Here is a 27833-nt window from a genome sequence, read left to right as displayed (position 1 = left end):
ATGCCCACATCTCGGCCCTCTAGCGCCGCCCTGGTGGAGTTCTGGGTCGACGGATCCAGACGAGACGCCACAGTGGAGGAGTTCTACACCATGGGCTCTGAACTGGGCAGGTAAGAGTTAACCTGTGTTCTACACCATGGGCTCTGAACTGGGCAGGTAAGAGTTAACCTGTGTTCTACACCATGGGCTCTGAACTGGGCAGGTAAGAGTTAACCTGTTCTACACCATGGGCTCTGAACTGGGCAGGTAAGAGTTAACCTGTGTGCGTGCGTGCGTGCGTGCGTGCGTGCGTGCGTGCGTGCGTGCGTGCGTGCGTGCGTGCGTGCGTGCGTGCGTGCGTGGTAATATTAGGACCATAACATGTCAGAGGGCCACACTGTTGAGAACTGGGAATGTCGCCAGGTGTTGTTGTTCATCCAGACAGGTGTTGTTGTTGTTGTTCATCCAGACAGGTGTAGTTGTTGTTGTTGTTCATCCAGACAGGTGTAGTTGTTGTTCATCCAGACAGGTGTAGTTGTTGTTGTTGTTCATCCAGACAGGTGTAGTTGTTGCTGTTGTTCATCCAGACAGGTGTAGTTGTTGTTCATCCAGACAGGTGTAGTTGTTGTTGTTGTTCATCCAGACAGGTGTAGTTGTTGTTCATCCAGACAGGTGTAGTTGTTGCTGTTGTTCATCCAGACAGGTGTAGTTGTTGTTCATCCAGACAGGTGTAGTTGTTGTTCATCCAGACAGGTGTAGTTGTTGTTGTTGTTGTTCATCCATACAGGTGTAGTTGTTGTTCATCCAGACAGGTGTAGTTGTTGCTGTTGTTCATCCAGACAGGTGTAGTTGTTGTGCAGAGAGACAGTAAACTATAGGATCATAGAATGCAGAGAGACAGTGTAGCGTCTCAGTAAACTATAGGATCATAGAATGCAGAGAGACAGTGTAGCGTCTCAGTAAACTATAGGATCATAGAATGCAGAGAGACAGTGTAGCGTCTCAGTAAACTATAGGATCATAGAATGCAGAGAGACAGTAAACTATAGGATCATAGAATGCAGAGAGACAGTGTAGTGTCTCAGTAAACTATAGGATCATAGAATGCAGAGAGACAGTGTAGTGTCTCAGTAAACTATAGGATCATAGAATGCAGAGAGACAGTGTAGTGTCTCAGTAAACTATAGGATCATAGAAAAGAATGCAGAGAGACAGTGTAGCGTCTCAGTAAACTATAGGATCATAGAATGCAGAGAGTTTGATTGATTGATTGAAAATTTTATTAACAGTTTGCAGAATTACAGTACATTTCAAGCACAAACTCAATACAAAGGCTGTTAACTGTGAGTGGACGACCCAATTAAGCATTACACTTGTTTACAACAGGGTCCACCATGTTCAATTCATCAAAACATTTAGAGACGTACAAATAGACACTTCTATATAGACAAAGAACAGTACAGGAATTCATCATAATGGAGGTAAAAAGGGAAAAGAAACATATACAGTGAGGGGAAAAGGGGGGGGGGGGCGGTGGGGGGGGATTCAGATTTTACGGGGGCCAGTTTCGAATTGCAGCCATCCGTAGGTGCCCTTTGAGAGCGGTTTTGAAGGAGTCAAGGGATTCGCATGTCTTAATGACTGTTGGTAGGGCGTTCCACATTTTGGTGGCATAGGAGCGAAAATAATTTAGTCCCTTGTTTGTGCCGAATCTGGGTTGAACATGATTCGTTGCACTCCCTCTGGTGTTGTGGGTGTGGACTTCGTTAACATTAAGGAAGTATCTACACAGGTACATGGGTATCTTGGTGGTGTATCGAATCTTGTGGACCAGACCCATTGCAAGATGCTGTACTCTGTCGCCGACCCTAAGCCATGCCAGTCTGTCAAAGTGGGCAGGGGTGAGGTGGGTTCGGGGGGTGAGGCCAAGTAGGAGCCTGACCAGTTTGTTTTGGGAGGTCTGGAGCCTAGTTTTAAGGGCCTTTGAGGTGCTGTGGTACCAGGAGGTGCATGCATAGTCAAAGAAGCCTTGTACAAGGGCTCCTGTTAAGGTCTTCAAGGTGTTTTTGTCGACCAGTGAGGAGATCCTGTAAAGGAATCTTGTTCTTTGGTTGACTTTTTTGATTACGTTGGTGGCCATTTTATCACCGGAAAGATTAGCCTCCAGGATGGAACCTAGGTAGGTAATTTCATCTTTACGTGTGATAACATTGTCACCCACTCTAACCAAGAAGCCATTTGCCTTGCTGAGATTACTATTAGATCCAAAGAGAATGGATTCAGTTTTTCCCAGGTGTAAAGATAGTTTGTTATCAGCGAGCCAGGTGCAGATTCTACCGAGTTCAGAGCTGAGGGCATTTTCAACTTGCAGTTTGTCCCTGTCCGAGACCAGCAGTGCCGAGTCATCTGCGAACAGGAACAAGTTGCAGTCACAAGCTGAAGTCATGTCGTTAACATATATTTGCAGTGTAGCGTCTCAGTAAACTATAGGATCATAGAATGCAGAGAGACAGTGTAGCGGCTCAGTAAACTATAGGATCATAGAATGCAGAGAGACAGTGTAGCGTCTCAGTAAATTATAGGATCATAGAATGCAGAGAGACAGTAAACTATAGGATCATAGAATGCAGAGAGACAGTGTAGTGTCTCAGTAAACTATAGGATCATAGAATGCAGAGAGACAGTGTAGTGTCTCAGTAAACTATAGGATCATAGAATGCAGAGAGACAGTGTAGCGTCTCAGTAAACTATAGGATCATAGAATGCAGAGAGACAGTGTAGCGTCTCAGTAAATTATAGGATCATAGAATGCAGAGAGACAGTAAACTATAGGATCATAGAATGCAGAGAGACAGTGTAGCGTCTCAGTAAACTATAGGATCATAGAATGCAGAGAGACAGTATAGCGTCTCAGTAAACTATAGGATAATAGAATGCAGAGAGACAGTGTAGAGTCTCAGTAAACTATAGGATAATAGAATGCAGAGAGACAGTAAACTATAGGATCATAGAATGCAGAGAGACAGTAAAAGAGTAAACTAGAAAAAGTGCCCCTCGAGGCATAGGTCTCCACCAGGGCAGGTCAGGTTGTGGCCTCCTGGTGGCGCTATAATAGGCCAATGTGAAAAGGGTGCCATTTCTTCATACGCCTTTGATGGCAATTGGATGATTTGAGGCATTTTGTTCCAAAAATGTGTTTTGCAAAAATCAACCTGTTGGTGGCGCTATAACAGGCCAATGTGAAAAGGGTGGGATATATTCCTCAGCCTAGTAAGAAAATGTGCTACACTATAGTTTACTGAGACGCTACACTGTCTCAGACTCTGCATTCTATGATGCGTGTGTGTGTGTGTGTGCGTGTGTTTGTGTGTGCGTGCGTGCGTGCGTGCGTGCGTGCGTGCGTGCGTGCGTGCGTGTGTGTGTGTTTGCGTGTGTGTGTGTGTGTGTAGAGGAGCTACCTCTGTGGTGTTTCGCTGTGAGGAGAAAGTGACCCAGAAAGCTTACGCAGCAAAAGTCCTGAAGAAAACCGTGAGTTAAATATGTATTATTTTATTATACGTTCAATATGTAACATTTTATTATACGTTCAATATGTAACATTTTATTATACGTTCAATAACATTTTATTATTTTATTATTATGTTAAAGGTTCAAACGGGCAGTGATTAACGCAGATCAAAGAGCGGCGCGACGACGCAAGTGTAAAAAATAGCTGAACAGAATCCAGGTCTGGTGAGTCGCGGGGGGCGTGTGCACGTCGTAACGTGCACGCGCCCGACAATTTCACGGGACCGCGCCCACGTAAATACGCTTGCGTTGTCGTCCCTCTCCGCACGACGCACGTACATTTAAACCCTAAATCACTGCCCGTTTGACCTAAACCCTAAATCACTGCCTGTTTGACCCAAACCCTAAATCACTGCCCGTTTGACCCAAACCCTAAATCACTGCCCGTTTGACCCAAACCCTAAATCACTGCCTGTTTGACCCAAACCCTAAATCACTGCCCGTTTGACCCAAACCCTAAATCACTGCCCGTTTGACCTAAACCCTAAATCACTGCCTGTTTGACCCAAACCCTAAATCACTGCCCGTTTGACCCAAACCCTAAATCACTGCCCGTTTGACCCAAACCCTAAATCACTGCCCGTTTGACCCAAACCCTAAATCACTGCCCGTTTGACCCAAACCCTAAATCACTGCCCGTTTGACCCTAAATCACTGCCCGTTTGACCCAAACCCTAAATCACTGCCCGTTTGACCCAAACCCTAAATCACTGCCCGTTTGACCCAAACCCTAAATCACTGCCTGTTTGACCCAAACCCTAAATCAAACCCTAAATCACTGCCTGTTTGACCCAAACCCTACATCACTGCCTGTTTGACCCAAACCCTAAATCACTGCCTGTTTGACCCAAACCCTAAATCACTGCCCGTTTGACCCAAACCCTAAATCACTGCCCGTTTGACCCAAACCCTAAATCACTGCCCGTTTGACCCAAACCATAAATCACTGCCCGTTTGACCCAAACCCTAAATCACTGCCCGTTTGACCCAAACCCTAAATCACTGCCCGTTTGACCCAAACCCTAAATCACTGCCCGTTTGACCCAAACCCTAAATCACTGCCCGTTTGACCCAAACCCTGAATCACTGCCCGTTTGACCCAAACCCTAAATCACTGCCCGTTTGACCCAAACCCTGAATCACTGCCCGTTTGACCCAAACCCTAAATCACTGCCCGTTTGACCCAAACCCTAAATCACTGACCGTTTGACCCAAACCCTAAATCACTGACCGTTTGACCCAAACCCTAAATCACTGCCCGTTTGACCCAAACCCTAAATCACTGCCTGTTTGACCCAAACCCTAAATCACTGCCTGTTTGACCCAAACCCTAAATCACTGCCTGTTTGACCCAAACCCTAAATCACTGCCTGTTTGACCCAAACCCTAAATCACTGCCTGTTTGACCCAAACCCTAAATCACTGCCCTTTTGACCCAAACCCTAAATCACTGCCCGTTTGACCCAAACACTAAATCACTGCCTGTTTCAAAGAACCATTATGTATGTTTTTATTATGAAGTAAAACTGATTTTCTTTTGTTAAGATGTCGTTCAGGAAGATTAGCTGTTGTCATGGCAGCAGCTAATGCGATCCTAATAAACAATACGCACGCACGCACGCACGCACGCACGCACGCACGCACGCACGCACACACACACACACACACACCACACACACCATGTAAGCTTTGACCTCTGACCTCAGATGTGTTTCACAGATCGACAAGAAAATCGTGCGGACGGAGATCGGAGTCCTGTTGCGTCTGTCTCACCCGAACATCGTGAGTTAAACCTACGTATACCCACCGTACCCTAAACCCTAAACCCTATACATACCACCACCGTACCCTAAACCCTAGACCCTATACATACCACCACCGTACCCTAGACCCTGAACCCTAACATACTGTACATACTACCACCTTCACTACTGTATACACTATAGGCCTCCATTTACCACCTTCACTACTGTATACACTATAGGCCTCCATTTATACTACCACCTTCACTACTGTATACACTATAGGCCTCCTCTACCACCTTCACTACTGTATACACTATAGGCCTCCATTTACCACCTTCACTACTGTATACACTATAGGCCTCCTCTACCACCTTCACTACTGTATACACTATAGGCCTCCATTTACCACCTTCACTACTGTATACACAATAGGCCTCCTCTACCACCTTCACTACTGTATACACTATAGGCCTCCATTTACCACCTTCACTACTGTATACACTATAGGCCTCCTCTACCACCTTCACTACTGTATACACTATAGGCCTCCATTTACCACCTTCACTACTGTATACACAATAGGCCTCCTCTACCACCTTCACTACTGTATACACTATAGGCCTCCTCTACCACCTTCACTACTGTATACACTATAGGCCTCCTCTACCACCTTCACTACTGTATACACTATAGGCCTCCTCTACCACCTTCACTACTGTATACACAATAGGCCTCCTCTACCACCTTCACTACTGTATACACTATAGGCCTCCATTAATTCTGATGTAGCCTCAGTCTTTTGAACACAACATGTAGCTTTAACAACATGTTAAAGATGGATTGATGAATGTGACTCAATTAATGACAAAACAATATTACTTTTGTTAATTGCGTGCGTGCGTGCGTGCGTGCGTGCGTGCGTGCGTGAGAGCAGATCAGACTGAAGGAGATCTTTGAAACAGAGACAGACATCTCTCTGGTTCTGGAACTGGTGACTGGAGGAGAGCTGTTTGACAGGTACATGCACGTACACACACACACACACACACACACACACACACACACACACATGTACACGCACACACACACACACACATGTAAAGTACACGCACGCACACACACACACACACGTGTAAACACGCACGCACGCACGCACGCACGCACGCACGCACGCACGCACGCACACACACAAACACTTATTTTGCATACTATTAATACAGTATTCAATCAGTCAATCAATTAGACATCCATTCATCTATTATATATGATCTATTAAAATTATATCTATAATTATATGATGATGATACTCCAGTGATCACTGGAAAAAAGTAAGTACTCAATTAACATAGATTTTACAATATTAATATAATATAAATAGAAATTCCATTAAATGTGTGTGTGTGTGCGTGTGCGTGTGCGTGCGTGCGTGCGTGCGTGTGTTCCAGGATCGTGGACAGAGGTTATTACAGTGAGAGAGATGCAGCGCACGTCATTAAACAGATACTGGAGGCTGTAGCGGTAATTCTTTATTATTACACATATAGTGGAGGATTTCACAGCTAGAAGGTCCTGGGTTCGATTCCCACCCTAACCCTAACCCACCGGGGACGCTGTGGACGCTGTGGGCGCTGGGGGCGTGTTCTCTCCTCCACGTCATCAGTGCCCATACCCGAGGCGGGGTTGGTGAAAGGGCCTTTCGGAGTTTGCATGTTCCCCCCGTGTCCCCTAGGGTAGGTACCCTCACATGTTCTCCCCGTGTCCCCTAGGGTAGGTACCCTCACATGTTCTCCCCGTGTCCCCTAGGGTAGGTACCCTCACATGTTCTCCCCGTGTCCCCTAGGGTAGGTACCCTCACATGTTCTCCCCGTGTCCCCTAGGGTAGGTACCCTTACATGTTCTCCCCGTGTCCCCTAGGGTAGGTACCCTAAAAAAAACATGCAGTAATCCTGGTCTCTATACTGCCCCCGCCTGGCCGGCCGGGGCGCCTGATGGAGGGGAAAGGAACTGGTCGGAATAACGTGTTCCTTCCACGCGCTACGTCCAGCCGGGGAAACTCTCCATCCTGTCAGGTGAAAAGAAGCAGCTTGGTTTAATGCCGGGATCCCGGGATTCCGGTCCTCCCAGGTACAGGGCCTCCCGGGTACAGGGCCTCCCGCGTACAGGGCACGCAATTTCCCGCCCGGAAATGGCTTCGGGACCCGTCGTCCCGGAGGTTGTTGTTTTTTCTTGTTAGAAATGACACTAAAGGAGTTTTCACACAGTGCGTTCTTTCCCCTGATCTATGAGTGGTCAAATGTCCAATCTAAACCCTCCCATCATTTTCAAACATGTTTGATGATATTTATATGGAATTATGGATCACACTCAAAGGGCTGCAACGGGAACGGGAGCCAGCGGGACGCAACGTAAATGTTAGCGGCACGGGCGGTATTTAAATACCTGCGGGCGGGCACGGGCGGTATTTAAATACCTGCGGGCGGGCACGGGCGGTCGAGATAAAATCCGCGAATCCTGCATCCTCCCGCAATTAACCAGATACAGATACACTTTAGCAAAATATGAATGTCTGAGGAGAACGTATAATGTCCTGTCTGCGCTGGACAAGCACCGAGTCACTCTCTCCAGAACTGTGTTGGACATCTTCAGGCACGCTCCCAAAGCTGCTGCACCTGTCAATCATTAGTAGCCTAATCAGTCTCTGTGAGAAGTGTGTTTTACCGACGGAGCGAGCTGAGTTTCCTTTCCCCGTGATGGACATTGTCACTTCTAAACCACACACTGAGTTCTAAACCACACACTGAGTTTCCTTTCCCCGTGATGGACATTGTCACTTCTAAACCACACACTGAGTTCTAAACCACACACTGAGTTTCCTTTCCCCGTGATGGACATTGTCACTTCTAAACCACACACTGAGTTCTAAACCACACACTGAGTTTCCTTTCCCCGTGACATTGTCACTTCTAAACCCCTTTTATGGACATGGTCACTTCTAAACCCCTTTTTGCTGCCTGCATGTGTGCATCACTCAGCAATAACGTGAAACGGAACACAAACAAAGATGAGTATAGGCTACAATTTGTTTTATAATAACCACCAGCACGCAGCCTCTCTCTCTCTGTCTCTGTCTCTCTCTCTCTCTCTCTCCCAATATAATAATCACTAATCAGTGTGCTGTGCTGCGCAATGGCCGTGCTGGCTATTTTAACACCCAATCAGACTTTTCATAAAGTAGGCCTACAAAGCGGGATGATCATATTCTCAACATTATCTGCAGCGGAGAAGGGGACCCAGCAGCACTGCTCAAAGGGTGAAAGACCATAGCTAATCTATGTGAAAGACGTGAGGTTGTTTATTTTTTTCCCTGTGCTTCGACAGTCACATTAGGCCGTTAAGTATCTTAACACTTGGGCCGCTATCATTTATTGAAAAATTAGGATCTAATTCACGCCAGCATTTTTTTATTTTGAAAAGCCGCCATTTCCGGTCCATGAGCAGTAGTCATAACCTTGGAATCTACACGGAGCTAGGCAGGCCTTGTTTACAATCTGAATCCAGCCCGGAGCTCTGGAGAGCTCTACATCGTCAGATCTGTGCCGTCAAAGAAACGCTGTTTTGACCAAAATGCCATCTGGGACAAGGAATAGGAGATACAGGCGATTGAAAGAAATGGATAGAATGGATTCTTATGGCGACGACGATCTAAGATGGGCGATCCAGTGCTGTGCTAACAACACAGCTAGCTAACCGGCTAACGTGAGTAGCATTTTGGCTCGAGCAATCGAACGCGCTATAAAAGCTCAATTGCCGAAGGCCGTCGGCAATGGCGTTAAGCGTCACTATCAAAATTAGGCGTCAATTGACTTTAATCGTCGGCAATGGCGCTGAAAGTGTCACTTTTTCTGAATAGCGTAGTAGGCCTATAACATATTTTAATTTAATAATTTTATTGTAGGCTATATGTTCATATTTCGTTCAAATAAAAACCAAACAATATCACTATTCTATTGAACATATGAAGTATCTATACATATAAATGCATTTTGGTGGGCACTCTTTTTCTTCTCTTATTTTTTTTCTGACAGGAATTCCCGCGGGAGCCCGGGAAAAGGTCTGCAAATTCCCGGGAATTAAAATGAGCCAAATCTGGGAAAATATTAAACCCTAGCTTGGACTCCTCATGCATAGAAGGAAGCATGAGGTCAGTCCGTTTCTCTCCCCAAGTTGGCAGAGGAATTGTAGCGCCCAGGATTACATTAGATAATTATTGACACTGTGTAAAAAATTACATAAAACATTGTGGGAACAATGTAAGAATAAACAAGTCTGCTAGAGGCTGTAGCAGAATCAAGATATATATATATATATATATATATATATATATATATATATATATATATATATATATATATATATATATATATATAATGTAAGGCATTAAAGGTCAAACTAGTGGATTAATGTTGCACAGATTTACCATGAAATGGTTTGTAATCCCCCCCCCCACACACACACGCAATTTCACGCACAAACACACACACACACACACACACACACACACACACACACACACACGCAATACACGCACGCACACACACACGCACGCACGCATGCACGCACGCACGCACGCACGCACACACACACACACACACACATACGCGCACAAACCGTTCACTCATACTTCACTACTAATATTAAAAGCAGACATACTGTCAACATCCTGACTATGGGACCCTAATGGTCACTTAGTGTAACTACACTAAATGCACCTATGCTATTCACCTATTCAACTAACATTAAATATTATATTATTAATAAATAGTATAACACAGGACATTAAAACCACAAGATTCACATTCAAACTATCAATATCTTAGTCTTATCACCATAGTCTAAACACCCACCTGTTCACACTCCATCCCCCCCCCCACACCACCCACCCCTTTTCCCCTCACTGTATATTTTCCCTTTTTACCTCCTTTATGATGAATTAGACATAGAACTCTATAGTGTGGACTCATAGTTTAATTATATAGATATTGTACTGTTAGACAGATGTTAGGTTCTTATCTTCCTTATGATCCTAGATGACTATTTCTATGTATGTGATGTATTTTATCACCATGTGTTGTTCTTGCTTAATGTAAATCACTCTGGATTAAGAGAGTCTGATAAATGACTACATTGTAAATTGATTTTCTGTACGTACATGCGTGCGTGCATCGTGCGTGCGTGCATCGTGCGTGCGTGCGTGCGTGTGCGTGCGTGCGTGCGTGCGTGCGTGCGTGCGTGTGTGCGTGTGTGTGTGTGTGTGTGTGTGTGTGTGTGTGTGTGTGTGTGTGTGTGTGTGTGTGTGTGTGTGTGTGTGTGTGTGTGTGTGTGTGTGTGTGTGTGTGTGTGTGTGTGTGTGTGTGTGTGTGTGTGTGTGCGTGTGTGCGCGCGTTCCAGTATCTTCATGAGAACGGAGTCGTTCACAGGGATCTGAAACCAGAGAATCTTCTTTATGCTGATCTGAGTCTGGATGCTGCTCTGAAGATAGGTAAATACACCCCCCTAGTGGAACCTTAATGTAACTACACCTGATACACCTGAAGATAGGTAAATACACCCCCTAGTGGAACCTTAATGTAACTACACCTGAAGATAGGTAAATACACCCCCCTAGTGGAACCTTAATGTAACTACACCTGATACACCTGCAGATAGGTAAATACACCCCCTAGTGGAACCTTAATGTAACTACACCTGATACACCTGAAGATAGGTAAATACACCCCCCTAGTGGAACCTTAATGTAAGTACACCTGATACACCTGAAGATAGTTAAATACACCCCCCCCTAGTGGCACCTTAATGTAACTACACCTGATACACCTGAAGATAGTTAAATACACCCCCCTAGTGGAACCTTAATGTAACTACACCTGATACACCTGAAGATAGTTAAATACACCCCCCTAGTGGAACCTTAATGTAAGTACACCTGATACACCTGAAGATAGGTAAATACACCCCCCCTAGTGGCACCTTAATGTAACTACACCTGATTCACCTGAAGATAGGTAAATACACCCCCCCTAGTGGAACCTTAATGTAACTACACCTGATACACCTGAAGATAGGTAAATACACCCCCCCTAGTGGCACCTTAATGTAACTACACCTGATACACCTGAAGATAGGTAAATACACCCCCCCTAGTGGCACCTTAATGTAACTACACCTGATACACCTGAAGATAGGTAAATACACCCCCCCCTAGTGGCACCTTAATGTAAGTACACCTGATACACCTGAAGATAGTTAAATACACCCCCCCCTAGTGGCACCTTAATGTAACTACACCTGATACACCTGAAGATAGTTAAATACACCCCCATAGTGGAACCTTAATGTAACTACACCTGATACACCTGAAGATAGTTAAATACACCCCCCTAGTGGAACCTTAATGTAAGTACACCTGATACACCTGAAGATAGGTAAATACACCCCCCCTAGTGGCACCTTAATGTAACTACACCTGATTCACCTGAAGATAGGTAAATACACCCCCCCCTAGTGGAACCTTAATGTAACTACACCTGATACACCTGAAGATAGGTAAATACACCCCCCCCTAGTGGCACCTTAATGTAACTACACCTGATACACCTGAAGATAGGTAAATACACCCCCCCTAGTGGCACCTTAATGTAACTACACCTGATACACCTGAAGATAGGTAAATACACCCCCCCTAGTGGCACCTCAATGTAAGTACACCTGATACACCTGAAGATAGGTAAATACACCCCCCCCCCCTAGTGGAACCTTAATGTAACTACACCTGATACACCTGAAGATAGTTAAATACACCCCCTAGTGGAACCTTAATGTAACTACACCAAATACACCTGAAGATAGTTAAATACACCCCCCTAGTGGAACCTTAATGTAAGTACACCTGAAGATAGGTAAATACACCCCCACTAGTGGCACCTTAATGTAACTACACCTGATACACCTGAAGATAGGTAAATACACCCCCCCTAGTGGAACCTTAATGTAACTACACCTGATACACCTGAAGATAAGTAAATACACCCCCCCCCTAGTGGCACCTTAATGTAACTACACCTGATACACCTGAAGATAGGTAAATACACCCCCCTAGTGGAACCTTAATGTATCTACACCTGATACACCTGAAGATAGGTAAATACACCCCTCCCCCCTAGTGGAACCTTAATGTAACTACACCTGATACACCTGAAGATAGTTAAATACACCCCCTAGTGGAACCTTAATGTAACTACACCAAATACACCTGAAGATAGTTAAATACACCCCCCTAGTGGAACCTTAATGTAAGTACACCTGATACACCTGAAGATAGGTAAATACACCCCCCCTAGTGGCACCTTAATGTAACTACACCTGATACACCTGAAGATAGGTAAATACACCCCCCCTAGTGGAACCTTAATGTAACTACACCTGATACACCTGAAGATAGGTAAATACACCCCCCCTAGTGGCACCTTAATGTAACTACACCTGATACACCTGAAGATAGGTAAATACACCCCCCCTAGTGGCACCTTAATGTAACTACACCTGATACACCTGAAGATAGGTAAATACACCCCCCCTAGTGGCACCTTAATGTAACTACACCTGATACACCTGAAGATAGGTAAATACACCCCCCCTAGTGGCACCTTAATGTAACTACACCTGATACACCTGAAGATAGGTAAATACACCCCCCCTAGTGGCACCTTAATGTAACTACACCTGATACACCTGAAGATAGGTAAATACACCCCCCTAGTGGAACCTTAATGTATCTACACCTGATACACCTGAAGATAGGTAAATACACCCCCCTAGTGGAACCTTAATGTAACTACACCTGATACACCTGAAGATAGTTAAATACACCCCCTAGTGGAACCTTAATGTAACTACACCTGATACACCTGAAGATAGGTAAATACACCCCCCCCTAGTGGCACCTTAATGTAAGTACACCTGATACACCTGAAGATAGTTAAATACACCCCCCCCTAGTGGCACCTTAATGTAACTACACCTGATACACCTGAAGATAGTTAAATACACCCCCATAGTGGAACCTTAATGTAACTACACCTGATACACCTGAAGATAGTTAAATACACCCCCCTAGTGGAACCTTAATGTAAGTACACCTGATACACCTGAAGATAGGTAAATACACCCCCCCTAGTGGCACCTTAATGTAACTACACCTGATTCACCTGAAGATAGGTAAATACACCCCCCCCTAGTGGAACCTTAATGTAACTACACCTGATACACCTGAAGATAGGTAAATACACCCCCCCCTAGTGGCACCTTAATGTAACTACACCTGATACACCTGAAGATAGGTAAATACACCCCCCCCTAGTGGCACCTTAATGTAACTACACCTGATACACCTGAAGATAGGTAAATACACCCCCCCTAGTGGCACCTTAATGTAACTACACCTGATACACCTGAAGATAGGTAAATACACCCCCCCCCCTAGTGGAACCTTAATGTAACTACACCTGATACACCTGAAGATAGTTAAATACACCCCCTAGTGGAACCTTAATGTAACTACACCAAATACACCTGAAGATAGTTAAATACACCCCCCTAGTGGAACCTTAATGTAAGTACACCTGAAGATAGGTAAATACACCCCCACTAGTGGCACCTTAATGTAACTACACCTGATACACCTGAAGATAGGTAAATACACCCCCCCTAGTGGAACCTTAATGTAACTACACCTGATACACCTGAAGATAAGTAAATACACCCCCCCCCTAGTGGCACCTTAATGTAACTACACCTGATACACCTGAAGATAGGTAAATACACCCCCCTAGTGGAACCTTAATGTATCTACACCTGATACACCTGAAGATAGGTAAATACACCCCTCCCCCCTAGTGGAACCTTAATGTAACTACACCTGATACACCTGAAGATAGTTAAATACACCCCCTAGTGGAACCTTAATGTAACTACACCAAATACACCTGAAGATAGTTAAATACACCCCCCTAGTGGAACCTTAATGTAAGTACACCTGATACACCTGAAGATAGGTAAATACACCCCCCCTAGTGGCACCTTAATGTAACTACACCTGATACACCTGAAGATAGGTAAATACACCCCCCCTAGTGGAACCTTAATGTAACTACACCTGATACACCTGAAGATAGGTAAATACACCCCCCCTAGTGGCACCTTAATGTAACTACACCTGATACACCTGAAGATAGGTAAATACACCCCCCCTAGTGGCACCTTAATGTAACTACACCTGATACACCTGAAGATAGGTAAATACACCCCCCCTAGTGGCACCTTAATGTAACTACACCTGATACACCTGAAGATAGGTAAATACACCCCCCCTAGTGGCACCTTAATGTAACTACACCTGATACACCTGAAGATAGGTAAATACACCCCCCCTAGTGGCACCTTAATGTAACTACACCTGATACACCTGAAGATAGGTAAATACACCCCCCTAGTGGAACCTTAATGTATCTACACCTGATACACCTGAAGATAGGTAAATACACCCCCCTAGTGGAACCTTAATGTAACTACACCTGATACACCTGAAGATAGTTAAATACACCCCCTAGTGGAACCTTAATGTAACTACACCTGATACACCTGAAGATAGATAAATACACCCCCCCTAGTGGAACCTTAATGTAACTACACCTGATACACCTGAAGATAGTTAAATACACCCCCTAGTGGAACCTTAATGTATCTACACCTGATACACCTGAAGATAGGTAAATACACCCCCCCTAGTGGAACCTTAATGTATCTACACCTGATACACCTGAAGATAGGTAAATACACCCCCCCTAGTGGAACCTTAATGTATCTACACCTGATACACCTGAAGATAGGTAAATACACCCCCCTAGTGGAACCTTAATGTAACTACACCTGATACACCTGAAGATAGTTAAATACACCCCCTAGTGGAACCTTAATGTAACTACACCTGATACACCTGAAGATAGATAAATACACCCCCCCTAGTGGAACCTTAATGTAACTACACCTGATACACCTGAAGATAGTTAAATACACCCCCTAGTGGAACCTTAATGTATCTACACCTGATACACTGAAGATAGGCAAATACACCCCCCTAGTGGAACCTTAATGTAACTACACCTGATACACCTGAAGATGGGTAAATACACCCCCCCCTAGTGGCACATTAATGTAACTACACCTGATACACCTGAAGATAGTTAAATACACCCCCCTAGTGGAACCTTAATGTAAGTACACCTGATACACCTGAAGATAGTTAAATACACCCCCCCCCCTAGTGGCACCTTAATGTAACTACACCTGATACACCTGAAGATAGTTAAATACACCCCCCTAGTTGAACCTTAATGTAACTACACCTGATACACCTGAAGATAGGTAAATACACCCCCTAGTGGAACCTTAATGTAACTACACCTGATACACCTGAAGATAGGTAAATACACCCCCTAGTGGAACCTTAATGTAACTACACCTGATACACCTGAAGATAGGTAAATACACCCCCCTAGTGGAACCTTAATGTAACTACACCTGATACACCTGAAGATAGGTAAATACACCCCCCTAGTTGAACCTTAATGTAACTACACCTGATACACCTGAAGATAGGTAAATACACCCCCTAGTGGAACCTTAATGTAACTACACCTGATACACCTGAAGATAGGTAAATACACCCCCCCCTAGTGGAACCTTAATGTAACTACACCTGATACACCTGAATATAGGTAAATACACCCCCTAGTGGAACCTTAATGTAACTACACCTGATACACCTGAAGATAGGTAAATACACCCCCTAGTGGAACCTTAATGTAACTACACCTGATACACCTGAAGATAGGTAAATACACCCCCTAGTGGAACCTTAATGTAACTACACCTGATACACCTGAAGATAGGTAAATACACCCCCCTAGTGGAACCTTAATGTAACTACACCTGATACACCTGAAGATAGGTAAATACACCCCCCTAGTGGAACCTTAATGTAACTACACCTGATACACCTGAAGATAGGTAAATACAGATAGGGCTGCACGATTATGAAATTATGACCGATATCCGATCTCTGATTATCTGATTATCTGATTATCTGCAGGGTCATTTCTGCCGATACCTATTCTGACCCATTCTGATATTATACAGAGACCACAATGGAAACAAGCCTAGGCCCTATAGGGGCTTATTATTATTAGGGCCGAAGGCATGGGGAGAGAGTATGTTTTGCACTCCGTCCGTGTGTGTGTGTGTGTCCGTCCGTCTGTCCGTCCGTCCTTCCATCCGTCCGTTACCAGCTAATCTCCGGCACCATTAACCCGGTCGATGCCAAACTTTGCACACACACTCCCTGGATGCCAACGATGAACCTCTGCCCCACATTTTCCAGAACGGCCTGTTATAGCGCCACCATGAGGCAGCTTTTCACATTTTTTACCTACAACTGCACCGATCTGCGTGAAATGTTGCATACACACTCCCTAGAGGACAAGGTCAAACCTTTGACCTGAATTTTCCGCATCTGCCTTTTATAGCGCCACCAGGAGGCCGACTTTTGTAAAACACATTTTTTGATATTACTCCTCCAGATTCTGTCCAAAAATCTCACAAATCGTTACACAGTATCTCTATGGTCATGTGCTCAAGTCGGATCTGTCCGATATTTCATATTCCATCCTAATTGGCTATAATTGGCTTTCACAGTTTGCAAGATTGCCCCGTTTTGAACAAAAGCCTCAAATCATGAACGCAGCATGCAATTTACGTGAAATCTTTCACACATTTTCTTACTAGGCTGAGGAATATATCCCACCCTTTTCACATTGGCCTGTTATAGCGCCACCAACAGGTTGATTTTTCTAAAACACATCCAATTGCCATCAAAGGCGTATGAAGAAATGGCAATCGGTACACATGATCTCTGTAGTCATGTGATCAAGACGAGTCTGTTGGATTTCTCAGATTGTACACTGATTGGCTAAGATTGCCCTCCAAAGTTTTCAGGAGTGGCCCGTTTTGAGACAAAATGCTGCACATGTCCTGCTCATCCAGAATTCTATCCTCAGAGATTCTATGAGTGATCTGGCTCTGCATTTCCTCAACAAAATGAAGACAATTGTTGCAAAAACAAAACAAAAAAAACATCCTCCTAAACATTTTGCCAAACATCACACACACTCCTGTGCCCGGAAGGGCTGTTGTCAGAAGAAGTGAAAATAACTTTTACTTTAACAGAGTACTCTTTATTGTTTGATTGACAGCTGACTTCGGCCTGTCTAAAATCATTGATGAACAAGTTACTATGAAGACTGTCTGTGGAACCCCAGGATACTGTGGTGAGACACCTGTCTGTCTGTCTGTCTGTCTGTCTGTCTGTCTGTCTGTCTGTCTGTCTGTCTGCCTGTCTGCCTGCCTGCCTGCCTGCCTGCCTGCCTGTCTGCCTGCCTGTCTGCCTGCCTGCCTGTCTGTCTGTCTGTCTTTCAGAAATATCAGCAATTTACTCACCAAGCGTTGAAATGGATGATGAAACGTTACAGAGCTGTCCGTCTACCTGTCTACCTGTCTGTCTGTCTGTCTACCTGTCTGTCTGTCTGTCTGTCTGTCTGTCTGTCTGTCTGTCTGTCTGTCTGTCTGTCTGTCTGTCTGTCTGTCTGTCTGTCTACCTGTCCGTCTACCTGTCTACCTGTCTACCTGTCTGTCTGTCTGTCTGTCTGTCCGTCTACCTGTCTGTCTACCTGTCCGTCTATCTGTCCACCTGTCTGTCTGTCTGTCTGTCTGTCTGTCTGTCTGTCTGTCTGTCTGTCTGTCTGTCTGTCTGTCTGTCTGTCTGTCTGTCTGTCTGTCTGTCTGTCTGTCTGTCTACCTGTCTGTCTGTCCGTCTACCTGTCCGTCTACCCGTCTACCTGTCTACCTGTCTACCTGTCTGTCTGTCTGTCTGTCTGTCTGTCTGTCTGTCTGTCTGTCTACCTGTCTGTCTCCCTGCAGCTCCAGAGATCCTCAGAGGAAATGCTTACGGTCCAGAAGTGGACATGTGGTCAGTCGGTGTCATCCTGTATATACTGTAAGTATTAATACTACTGTAAGTATTAATACTACCTGTAAGTATTAATACTACTACTATTAATACTACCTGTAAGTATTAATACTACTGTAAGTATTAATACTACTGTAAGTATTAATACTTATACTACTACTACTATTAATACTACCTGTAAGTATTAATACTACTGTAAGTATTAATACTACTGTAAGTATTAATACTACTACTATTAATACTACCTGTAAGTATTAATACTACTATTAATACTACTGTAAGTATTAATACTACTACTATTAATACTACTGTAAGTATTAATACTACTACTATTAATACTACCTGTAAGTATTAATACTACTACTATTAATACTACCTGTAAGTATTAATACTACTACTATTAATACTACCTGTAAGTATTAATACTACTACTATTAATACTACCTGTAAGTATTAATACTACCTGTAAGTATTAATACTACTACTATTAATACTACCTGTAAGTATTAATACTACCTGTAAGTATTAATACTACTACTATTAATACTACCTGTAAGTATTAATACTACTACTATTAATACTACTGTAAGTATTAATACTACTACTATTAATACTACCTGTAAGTATTAATACTACTACTATTAATACTACCTGTAAGTATTAATACTACTACTATTAATACTACTGTAAGTATTAATACTACCTGTAAGTATTAATACTACCTGTACGTATTAATACTACTACTATTAATACTACCTGTACGTATTAATACTACTACTATTAATACTACCTGTAAGTATTAATACTACTACTATTAATACTACCTGTAAGTATTAATACTACCTGTAAGTATTAATACTACCTGTAAGTATTAATACTACCTGTAAGTATTAATACTACTACTATTAATACTACCTGTAAGTATTAATACTACTACTATTAATACTACCTGTAAGTATTAATACTACTATTAATACTACCTGTAAGTATTAATACTACTGTAAGTATTAATACTACTACTATTAATACTACCTGTAAGCGACCCTGGCTTTTTAAAGGATGGACTCTTGAACTGATGATGTAGAATGTTTAATTCTGGTAACACCGTAAGAGCTAGGTGAGAAAACAACAGAAAAATAGACAAAATGTTACATATATGGCAACAGACATAAGTTGTCTGACGAAAATGTTCTATACAAAGACATTTCAATAAAATAATCAATACAGAATAAATCAAAATGTATGATTGTAACCTGTCAGTTACCAAATAACACCTTGAATAGCTCAAAACAAAGACAATCTCCCTTTAGAGTGTAAAACATGAAATATAAAACACTAAAGTGTAATTTTATCCTTTTAACCAAAAACCATGAAATGTATCCTTAGTTTAGTCCATAGAATCACTGTCTAAACCCATCTATTTATTCATTGAAGTTACCCAAGGCTTCCCAAAATGTCCCAAAACAGATATCATGCAGCAATAACAAACTGTACTGTACCTTGTGGCCTAAGCCAGGTGCTTAAACAAAACGAACATTTGTGGCGTTGTAAACACTAAACACTGAAGTGTTCCTTTGCTGGTGTTGTTTACATTACTCTATTCGGCTCTGTACGAGTGCCATGTCATTGTCGCGCCAAATGGTACTCTTACTGAACCACTTCCTTCCGGTCTCTCAGTTTCTCAGTTTCAAAACAAAAGCTTGCCCAAAACAGTGTAACAAAACAAACTCAAACACAACCATGTCAGGCAAAACACAATACAGAAGTAGGTTGAGGCACTGACAATAAACCATCACATAAGCACGAAAACAGTTTCAAGACCTCAAAGAAAGAGAAAAGAATAAAAGTAGTCCAGCGTAACTTTGAAGGTCCAAAGGCTAGATTGTCCCAAAAGGCAACAGCGCCCTCCTCTGGTCAGGATGAGTAACTGTAGGGCCACTTATGGAAAACAACACTTCATACTAAAGATAGCTCTTAAATGGTTAGTTACACTACCTACACATACTTGCAGGCCCCAGAACCAAGTGCATAACAATTATGCACTTGGTGACAAGTTCTTGATTTTTGGTATGGTGTTAGGGATGGGCATAAGGTTTTCAAAAACCATCGCAAACGAGTTGGGCTCGCCCCCTAGTGGTCCGTTTGCAATTAATCTAATATTAAATGGGCCAGTATATGGTTAAAAACCATAATAATGGATAAAAGAAAAAATTCAATGGATTCTATTAGTATTGGGTGTGCTAAATAACATACTAAAAATGTAGGATAAAATTACTTCTGGAAAGGCATCATTTTCAAGATTGCGTCCACAATAGCTGCAAAATGCCTATAAAGCTTGGATTTAATATGTAAAAAAATAATAATAATAATTGATAAAATAGATTTTCCAATGGATTCTATTAGTATTGGGTATGCTAAATAACATATAAACATTTTGGGTGAAAATAACTTCTGGAAAGGCATCATTTTCAAGATGGCGTCCACGGTGGCCTCAGTAAGCTTAAAATGCCTATAAACTGGGATTTAATACATAAAAAATCATAACAATTATGCACTTGGTGACAAGTTTTAGATTTTTGGCATGGTGTTAGGTATGGGCATGAGGTTTTCAAAAACCATCGCAAACGAGTTGGGCTCGCCCCCTAGTGGTCTGTTTGCAATGAATCCAATGTTAAATAGGCCAGCATTGGATTCATTGCAAACAGACCACTAGGGGGCGAGCCCAACTTGTTTGCGATGGTTTTTGAAAACCTTATATCCATACCTACCATCATACCAAAAATCAAAAACTTGTCACCAAGTGCACGATCTTGTTGATTTTGGACGAATTCAGACCCAGCTATCAGACTACTTTTACTTTAATTAAAAGGTAAGATGCAGTGGCTGTAATTGGGTCAAGGATCTTGCTTTCGTGAGCAATGGTGTAGGAGATTGGTAATACATTGGTCAAATCATGACATTGTTAGACCATCTGGGGGAAATAAATAAATAAATCTGCGTCGTCGTCGTCCCACCTAGCTAAAGGTAAAATCCACCCGCCGCTTATGGCTGAAACAATTTAATTATTTACTGTTGATCATGCTGAAATGTTGAAACAAGATGCTGAAACAATTGAATGTGTTCGTTAATCGTATTTATTAGCAAACTGTAAATAAAGTACAAAAAAAAAAGTTTTTTCCCGCGCTGCGGCCGGGGGGGGGGGGGGGGGGGGGGGGTTGGCTGGGGGGCGGGGCGGGGGGCACCCACTGCCGTTATAGGAACCTTCCGCCACTGTGTGTGTACGAAGCCTAACACAGTGTGTGTGTGTGTGTGTGTGTGTGTGTGTGTGTGTGTGTGTGTGTGTGTGTGTGTGTGTGTGTGTGTGTGTGTGTGTGTGTGTGTGTGTGTGTGTGTGTGTGTGTGTGTGTGTGTGTGTGTGACAGACTGTGTGGGTTCGAACCATTCTTCGACAGTAGGGGGGATAACTTCATGTATTCGAGGATCCTGAACTGTGATTATGAGTTTGTGTCTCCGTGGTGGGACGATGTTTCTGTCAACGCCAAGGACTTGGTGAGACGCACGCACACACACACACACACACACACACACACACACACACACACACACACACACACACACACACACACACACACACTAGAGACCTGCAAGCTCGTTGGGACCCGACCAGGACCGTGTCTGTCCGTGACCAACGGGCCCATGGCCGGGCCGGGCCCATGGCCGGGCCGGGCTCACGCGCCGTTATGTTAATTTTCCGATGTGAATTTCAGCCAGACTGGACTTGCTTCTGCAGCATGGAAGCATGTCCGTTCCACCCCCCACCCCTCCCCCCACGCACACACAAGCACAGTTAATCTGGTAAAGACTTTTAACAAACAGCGTGTTGAATTCTCTTCAGACATAAAACATTTCTCCTTCCTTCTCTGTGTCCGTGCTACAGTGCTCTCATCCTCTCTCTCTCTCTCTCTCTCTCTCTCTTCTAATTAGTTATGCACTGCAGCTGCACACACTCACACACACACACGCACACGTGCACGCGCAGGCACACATGCACGCAGGCAGGCGCGCACGTACACCATAACATCTTCAAATAATTAAAAGCAGGTGCCGCTTCCTCTGCTAACTATAAACAAACTGTATAATAGCATCCTTAAGGCGTTGGTACTTTAGCACCTTGGTAAGGAATGGGTTAACCCTAACCCTAACCTTGGTAAGGAATGGGTTAACCCTAACCCTATACATCCTGACTCCACTACCAATCTATCAGTCAATAAACCTTTCAAGTGTGTGCGTGCGTGCGTGCGTGCGTGCGTGCGTGCGTGCGTGCGTGCGTGCGTGTGCGTGTGTGTGTGTAGGTCAGTAAGCTGATAGTCTTAGATCCTCTGAAGCGTCTCAGCGTCCAGGAAGCTCTAACTCACCCCTGGGTTCTGGGGAAGGCAGCTCGTTTCTCACACATGGACTCAACGCAGAGGAAACTGCAGGAGTTCAACGCCCGGCGCAAACTCAAGGTTCAACTTTAACCCTGAATCTAACCCTGAATCTAACCCTAACACTAACCTGAACACCCGACGCAAACTCAAAGTTCAACTTTAACCTTAAAATAACCCTAACACTAGTCTTGCGTTGCCAGACTGTTGCCTCTCACAATTTCCAAATGCTTCCGTCGTACAGTCTGGAGCAACGGAAGCTCTGATCATGAGTCAAATATAAATGCTTCCGTCGTACAGTCTGGAGCAACGGAAGCTCTGATCATGAGTCAAATATAAATGCTTCCGTCGTACAGTCTGGAGCAACGGAAGCTCTGATCATGAGTAAAATATAAATGCTTCCGTCATACAGTCTGGAGCAATGGAAGCTCTGATCATGAGTAAAATATAAATGCTTCCGTCGTACAGTCTGGAGCAACGGAAGCTCTGATCATGAGTAAAATATAAATGCTTCCGTCATACAGTCTGGAGCAACGGAAGCTCTGATCATGAGTAAAATATAAATGCTTCCGTCGTACAGTCTGGAGCAACGGAAGCTCTGATCATGAGTAAAATAGAAATGCTTCCGTCGTACAGTCTGGAGCTACGGAAGCTCTGATCATGAGTAAAATATGAATGCTTCCGTCGTACAGTCTGGAGCAACGGAAGCTCTGATCATGAGTAAAATATAAATGCTTCCGTCATACAGTCTGGAGCAACGGAAGCTCTGATCATGAGTAAAATATAAATGCTTCCGTCGTACAGTCTGGAGCAACGGAAGCTCTGATCATGAGTAAAATATAAATGCTTCCGTCATACAGTCTGGAGCAACGGAAGCTCTGATCATGAGTAAAATATAAATGCTTCCGTCGTACAGTCTGGAGCAACGGAAGCTCTGATCATGAGTCAAATATAAATACTTCCGTCGTACAGTCTGGAGCAACGGAAGCTCTGATCATGAGTAAAATATAAATGCTTCCGTCATACAGTCTGGAGCAACGGAAGCTCTGATCATGAGTAAAATATAAATGCTTCCGTCATACAGTCTGGAGCAACGGAAGCTCTGATCATGAGTAAAATATAAATGCTTCCGTCATTGTAAAATAGCTCAAACCAGTGCTGGTTATTTAGTTAGGACCCACGACAGTGGTGTTCGATACGAACTTAACCGGGATGTTGAAACCTCCAATGAAAAGCTCTATAATTTGCTTGGCCAGATATTCCGTCCTATCCAACTGACTCAGGCCAAAGATATTAGAAGATATTCTGGCCCTTAAGTCTCTGACTGTAATCCTTTTATACTTTTTAGTTATATGTGTGTCATAATGACAATGCTATCCAATCGCATATGACGATGACACACGTGTACATCCCTATATGGGGTTCCCACATCAATCCGATGTCAGCATTGGATATTTCCATTATCTCCACATATGGGCCATAAATCATCATCATATGTGGAGATCCAAGTGACAGCCTTTTATCCCCATATATGGAGATCCATTTGAGAGCCTTCGCAACAGTCATACAGTCTGGAGCAACGGAAGCTCTGATCATGAGTAAAATATAAATGCTTCCATCGTACAGTCTGGAGCAACGGAAGCTCTGATCATGAGTAAAATATAAATGCTTCCGTACAGTCTGGTCGAGGGTTGGGAGGGTTGGGATTCGGAACCGGGTCCATTTCAGACCCGGTTCCGACATTGCGGATCCGGAGCCGGTTCCATCGTTTTTTTATTAACGGTTCCCCAAACGTATCTAATCAGTCGTCATTTAGCTCCGCTGTGTCTGTGCATGCATGCAAGCAGAGCCAAGTTACTGGGGTGACGTCACCCAACCTACATGAGTAAGTGAGTGAGTGAGTGGGGTCGGGGAGGATACGCCCACTGTTCTGTGCATTCAGCGACCGCTCGGCGGTCACCGCCGCGGAGCGAGTGTGGTTAACAGAGAGGGAAATGACTCTGAGGCTGAGCACGCAAAGTACAATAAATGCGATGCTATAGTTCCCTGGCTGCAAAGGTTGTTGCAACTTGTACCAGTTGCAGTTTTGCACCACGTCCACATTGAGGAAACATCTCAAAATCAATATGCCTACACGAGTCCACAACTCGAGAGAATAATCTGGCACATCGCGTTTGTGAGCCATGCGGAAAGCCGTGCCTGCACTCCCCGCAACTCCACCACAGCTAGCCGGCGGACGAGGATGATGCAAGGCTCGTTCACTTTCGCGTGGCTGTTGAGAGCCCAGCGTTTAGGTGCATGTACCTCCATAGATTGATTACTTTATAAACAGTTTGCAGAAAAAAGCACAGGAACGTAGCCTACAGTTCAATACAAGGTCTGCTAGATTTTATAATCCAAGAAAGCACTATGGCTTGTTTCCATTAGGGTAAGGGGTCCTTCATATTAAATTAATCTGAACATTAAAGACAACATTTGTCACCACAACAATATCATTATTGCAATGTGTACTGTAGGCTATATTTAATATACAGTACAAATTGCAATATACAGTACAAATTGCAACAATGATATTGTTGTGGTGTCTAGCTGGTGGTGGTGGTGGTGGTGAAGTTTAAATAATAGTGCCACCTCATAATTGTAAAGTGCATTTTCAATAATTGAATGAATGAATTTGTGTTTATTATGTACTTGGTTAAGTTAGTTATAATATAAGCATAATCTATGTCAGAAAAAAATAATATTAGGATCCGTTAAGGGAACCGTTAGGAACCGGAACCGTTAAGAGGGATCCGGGAAGGATCCGGAACCGTTCAATTCCTAACGAATCCCAACCCTAGTCGTCGCCACCAGTATGTTATTTTATATAAATTATAGCGTTATTTACCGTTATTTTCCAGGCTGTGGTGAAAGCGGTCGTCGCCACCAGTATATTTTAACGTTATTTAACCTATAAATCGTATATTAAAGGTACATATCGTATATTTAACGCAGGCTGCGATGAAGGCCGTCGTCGCCACCAGTCGGATGCACGAGAGTTCTCGCCGTCGAACCGACAGCTGCGAGATGCCTGGCTCCGCCTCCAGACAGGGCAGCATGCAACAGGACACGCCCCCTGAGGCAGAGGACACACCCTTTTCCCAGGAGGAGGAGGATCAGAGCTCCGCCCCCAAACCCCCTGCGGCCAATCAGGTCCTTCCTCCCAGACCTCCTCTGAAGGCCGATAGGCTGCACCGGGCGTCCGTCGTCCCCGCCCTCACGGCCGGCGGCCAATCGCGGCTGCCCCAGAGGAGCTGCTCCTCGGTAGACACGCCCCCAAGTCCCATGAATCTGTCCAATGGCGCCGCAGGAGGGGAGGGGGTTAGCAGTAAGACAGCCATCTGACCAATGGCGTCGCATGAGGGGAGGGGCTTAGCAGTAAGATAGCCCACTGCCAGTGAGACACACTGTCTGTCTGTCTGTCTGTCTGTCTGGGGGTGGAGCTGTTTGGTTTACAGACAAAATGTTGTCAGATTTTTCTATCGTTCTTTCTACTGTAAAATATTTTAATTAGTGGTTCATTATGTTATTTCTACTGTAAAATACTGAATAATAATTAGGTGTTAATTCATTATGCAACAAAGTGTATAATATGCTGTATATAGTACACATATAATATATAGTAAGATGTTTACGTTGGACCTAGTCTAGTGTATTCCAATAGATCACCCGTTTTGCAACCAGAGCTTATTTTAATGTTTAGGAAACAAGAAACACTTTCCTGAGGTTTGTGTCATTTGTGTTTTTAGATATTTTAGTGACGCCAACATGTTCATGACCAAAAACATGTCATGGAAATGTGCTCTCACTTTCTTCCTGGACTACAAAGCCACATGTGTTGGTTCATCATGTCTTGGTTCATCATGTGTTGGTTCATCACGTGTTGGTTCATCATGTGTTGGTGTTGGTTCATCATGTCTTGGTTCATCATGTGTTGGTTCATCATGTGTTGGTTCATCATGTGTTGGTTCATCATGTGTTGGTCTGACATGTCTTGGTTCATCACGTGTTGGTTCATCATGTGTTGGTCTGACATGTCTTGGTTCATCATGTGTTGGTTCATCATGTCTTGGTTCATCATGTGTTGGTTCATCATGTGTTGGTCTGACATGTCTTGGTTCATCATGTCTTGGTTCATCATGTGTTGGTTCATCATGTGTTGGTTCATCATGTCTTGGTTCATCATGTGTTGGTTCATCATGTGTTGGTTCATCATGTGTTGGTTCAAAGTCTTTCTGGATCAAAACACTCATTATTTATTATTAAACTCTGATGTATTTATTATTTATTATACTGATGTATTTATTAACTGATGTATTTATTATTTTTCAATTAAGATTCAATATGTATATTGACACTGATTGGCAGTGGTGGAAAAAGTAGTCAAAGTTTTTACTTATGTAAAAGTATCGATACTGCAATTTAGAAATACTAACACACATTTGAAGCTACTAGACCTGTACGTGCCCGTCGCAGTCAGCCACTGGCCTACTTGGGTACGATGCAACTTGGGAACCTAATGATATACGTTGTCATAGCACCCGTTTTAACTGTCAGCCGGTGTCCCATATGGAGATATGTGTATGTGCCTGTGTGTGAAGACTGCAAACTGACTGTGAAAAGTGTACTTGGCAATCAATTCGGCCCACTAGCAGAGCCTGATTGGTTGAGCCTCAATTGGCTGAGGCAGAGGCTGGAAATTGCTCAGGTGAAAGGAGTTGGCCTCATTAGGCCCACTGGCAGAGCCTGGCCCAGGTGAAAGGAGTTGGCCTCATTAGGCCCACTGGCAGAGCCTGGCCCAGGTGAAAGGAGTTGGCCTCATTAGGCCCTGGCAGAGCCTGACCAGAGCCTTTTGTGGTGGTTCTGGAGAACCGTGGGTCCGACCGACTCGATACCTGGCACTACACTCACTGTGGGGGTGTGGAACGCGTGTGTCGAATG

General features: G+C 43.7%; 1 protein-coding gene across 1 annotated transcript; it reads left to right on the top strand.

The window, feature by feature from the left end:
* On the top strand, positions 1 to 26237 carry LOC306927317 (calcium/calmodulin-dependent protein kinase type IV-like; the record flags this gene model as incomplete). The annotated part of the gene is made up of 11 exons (XM_079507030.1): positions 1 to 110; positions 3429 to 3507; positions 5266 to 5328; positions 6226 to 6308; positions 6737 to 6809; positions 10740 to 10830; positions 17657 to 17731; positions 18381 to 18456; positions 21852 to 21978; positions 22782 to 22934; positions 25848 to 26237. 11 exons carry the CDS (start codon positions 1 to 3, stop codon positions 26235 to 26237), a joined length of 1320 nt encoding a protein of 439 aa, XP_079363156.1.
* Between the last annotated feature and the right edge of the window lie 1596 nt (positions 26238 to 27833).

This window comes from Electrona antarctica, assembly GCF_951216825.1.
Source record: "Electrona antarctica genome assembly, chromosome: 7".
NCBI lineage: Eukaryota > Metazoa > Chordata > Actinopteri > Myctophiformes > Myctophidae > Electrona > Electrona antarctica.
The sequence above is the reverse complement of the archived record's forward strand: the minus strand, read 5'-3'. Positions and strand labels throughout refer to the sequence as shown.